At 42.0% G+C, this 3,440-nt stretch overlaps 1 protein-coding gene across 1 annotated transcript in view; it reads right to left on the reverse strand.

Moving 5' to 3' along the window:
- LOC140135910 (cytochrome b-245 light chain-like) overlaps positions 1-2,639 on the reverse strand; it is a 10,815-nt gene extending 8,176 nt beyond the window's left edge. The window contains exon 1 of the mRNA XM_072157580.1: positions 2,526-2,639. Coding sequence (XP_072013681.1) covers positions 2,526-2,577 — 52 coding nt within the window. The 5' untranslated portion in view covers positions 2,578-2,639. The remainder of the gene's footprint in view (positions 1-2,525) is intronic.
- Between the last annotated feature and the right edge of the window lie 801 nt (positions 2,640-3,440).

A 3,440-nucleotide genomic window follows, 5' to 3' on the forward strand; every position in this document is an offset into this window, starting at 1 on the left:
GCGCATGCATTCATTGAAGAACTGGAGGAGCCATTCCTTTGTACGCAGTCCAAAGTGTTTCATCTGTTCAACAGAGACATCATCAAGTCCGCATGCTTTCCCATTCTTCAGGCTGGTGATTCCCTCTTCCAGCTCATCCATTGAGAAGGGGTTGGTGAAACCTTGGTCTTCATTATATTTGTTCCAATCCACTTGAACCTTCGGATGTTTTGTGGTTGTTTTCCCATTCAGGAGGAGTTGGTGGGCTACCTGGTTAGCGGTGGTGTTGTAGTGTTGTTCAGCTTCTCTTGGATCGTTGCTCAGTTTCCGAATGAGAGTCCATGCCTTCTTGCTGTTATTGGCCATGTCTGTTGATTCAATCAGGTTTTGCCATGACTGACGTTGTTGTTCTCCAATAGCTGACATCAACCTTTCCCCTGTGGCAGTAGTGGCTTCATCAAAAGGGTCCGAATCGAACATGGCTTTATACTCTTCATATAGGTCGGCTGTTTCCGCAGTGAGTCCAGAGATGTAGCTGGTCCGGCAGCCTCTAGGGATGTTCTTCCTGGCGTTTTCTTTGATTGTTTTCACAAAGAGATCGTAGTTCTCAGGTGATGCTTCTATGTTGGAGACTGCTGCATCTAGGTCACTAGAGAAACCTTCCCAGTTTGCCTTTTGGTAGTTGAATCTTCTACGGAATGGTACTGAGGCTGGGCTTACAGCTGCTCTGATCTGTAGACCGATTGGTCGGTGCTGAGTGCGGGGGCTGGGATCCATCACCATCTTGTGACACAGTTGAGCAACTCTGTTACTAGCAAAGGCCAGGTCGGGGTTGTATCCACGCTTCCATCGGCTACTGTTGAATGACTTAGGCTGTTTAGGGTCGTGGATAAGGCTTAGCTGTTGTTGATCTATCCATTCCTCTACCATTTCGCCATCCTCATCGGTTTTATCATAGCCCCATACCGTGCTATGGCTGTTGAAATCTCCAATGATTACCCTTGTTTTAGTCTGGGTATTCCCCATTGGGTCCTTGAAGTCGAACGGAGAGCCAGGTGGTTTATAAACGGAGGATATGATGATTCCACTGAGTTCTATGGTCAGGATTTCTATGTTGTTCTCATCTGACTTGGAAGTAGACTCAATGATTGTGCTTTCCTTGACTAACACTGCACTACCGTATTTCTCGTGTGGTCTTTCTACGGCAAGCTTCATTCCACTGATCTTGGGTCGGTGTTGCCTTTCCCGCGGTGAGTCTCTTGGAGACATAGGACGTCACAATCAGTTTCCTTGCATATGTTGGTGATGAGCTCTTCTTTCACCCTAGAGAGCCCCTCGACGTTGGCAGACAATACTGTCAATGCCGGCCTTGAGAAAGGCCCGAGTTGATGACACTGACGTCTGTTGCAGTCTCGAGGCATTGCAGCTGATTAGCAGTACACAGTACAGTGGTGGTGTAAGGTGGTGGCAGAATTAGCAGAGTTGCTTAGCAAAACTGGCTGAGTTGCTTAGCAAAACTGGTAGGAGTCGCGAACGTAAACGCTTCTGCCATGACTTAGCATCTATGCGCACACCACAACCCGGTTTGTCTTCCCCACCATGGCACAGCGTCATCATCCTATATTTTCATGTCAAAAATTGCCATGATAGTACGACGAGTCCACTCTTTCTTCAAAAGCTACGCATGGCGATTTTGTTCGAGATAGGCCGAGCGACTCAGGCTAAGCATATCAATTACACGATATGAGATACCGCAGCGTTTCCATTCATAAACGTTTATGCAATCTGTGCATGCTAAGTACCCCATATGGTGTTGCTATTACAAGAAAATTTGATTTGTTGTCAGGTAAAACGCAGGATTTGTTTCCAATACACTAACTGGAAATGCAATACACTAATAAGCGAGGATAGCTGTTTGGTGTAGACATATTTTACTGTATTTTCAGCGTAAAGATTTTAAATTGGTAATCAAAATTGTGATATATTAAACTGTTTGAGAATATTATTTATGAAAAGAACGAAATGAATGCCCATTCAGCTAAGACCACGGTGCTGTAGAATATTAAATCACAAATCTATAATACAATACAGCACAGTGAATAGCTATAAAACTTTCTTTATCTGCGTCAATTATAGAATATTGATTTAAATGGAATTGAATACATGAGTTTGTACACTCGTCACTGAGCGATCTAGCGATCGGTTTCTAGCCAATCAGATAGGACTCCTTTTCTTGCGTTCGGAAAGGTGAGGTCTTTAAATAGTGAAATACCAATCGCCCGTCGCTCACCAACGGAGTATTAGGACGTGATTCATTTCAGGGAAAAAGTATTTATTTAGACACTGTCAACACTGTGCAGGGGTGTTGAACTGTATCCAAAGAAGAAGAAGAAGAAGAAGATAATCATATTGTAAAGATCACTGAGCATGATCAGCAGATGTCAATGAACATGTTGAATGAGTAAGCTTACATTTACAACTATAAATATTTAAAATTAGTCAAAATTAATAGTTACTATGCTAGATTCACAAAATTATCGACTCACGTATTCCACTCAGGAACGCCTGTTCGTTGGCCCACATGCTCCATTCACCCATGTTGATATTTTTCTTAATACTAAAAATCTATCATCAAACAAGAAGATTTTTTTTCTCAGTCGGCCGGCCTAGTACTCGAAAATACAACCGGAACTTCCTGGTTGCATGTATTTCCTGATTCGGGTCACTGCCACTCAGAGATCGAGAGGCACTTTGTTTACTTCCGTGTCACTGGAGGCATTTAAAGAACTTGGGTGATTTTATTTTTAAAATAGGGGACCTATTAATAATTTGATCACAAGGAAAAAGTAAAATTTTGTCGAAACTTTCTTCAGTGGCGTAGATTTCTTTTTGACATTGGGGGGGATGGAGTTGGGAAAAAAATCTTCGGCACCTTTTAGCGACAAAATAAGTTTATGTTACAAATGCGCGCGAAGCGCGTGAAAACATTTGCTATTTTGAGGCTAAAGTGATGAAATATGGTGCAAAAGTGGAATAAATGCGTGCAAAGCTCGCGAAAATTTGCACTTTTGGGGCTTAAGTGGGCAAATATGAGGTCAATTTGGTCAGAAAACTATATTCAGGTGTCAACATTGGGGGGGATGATTGTATGGAATACTGGACACTTCATCCCCTGGACACTTCATCCCCTGGACATTTCATCCCCTCGTGTTAAAACGCTTCTTTGAGCGTGACAGTCATGACAGTGAATCAAGAATGGATATGAATATAATAATTGTTTAGAATCTTGAACTTAGAAGGAACTAATATAAGGAAATTAATCATCTTATTTATCCAATGTATGCACCGTGTTCTGTATGAGCTATCACCAGCTGATCACACGTATAATAATCGATCAATGTTGAATGGCAGCAGGGCCTATAATAGACTAATAGTTAATAATAGTTTATACATTCAATGAA

Source organism: Amphiura filiformis, chromosome 16, assembly GCF_039555335.1.
Source record: "Amphiura filiformis chromosome 16, Afil_fr2py, whole genome shotgun sequence".
NCBI classification, from domain to species: domain Eukaryota; kingdom Metazoa; phylum Echinodermata; class Ophiuroidea; order Amphilepidida; family Amphiuridae; genus Amphiura; species Amphiura filiformis.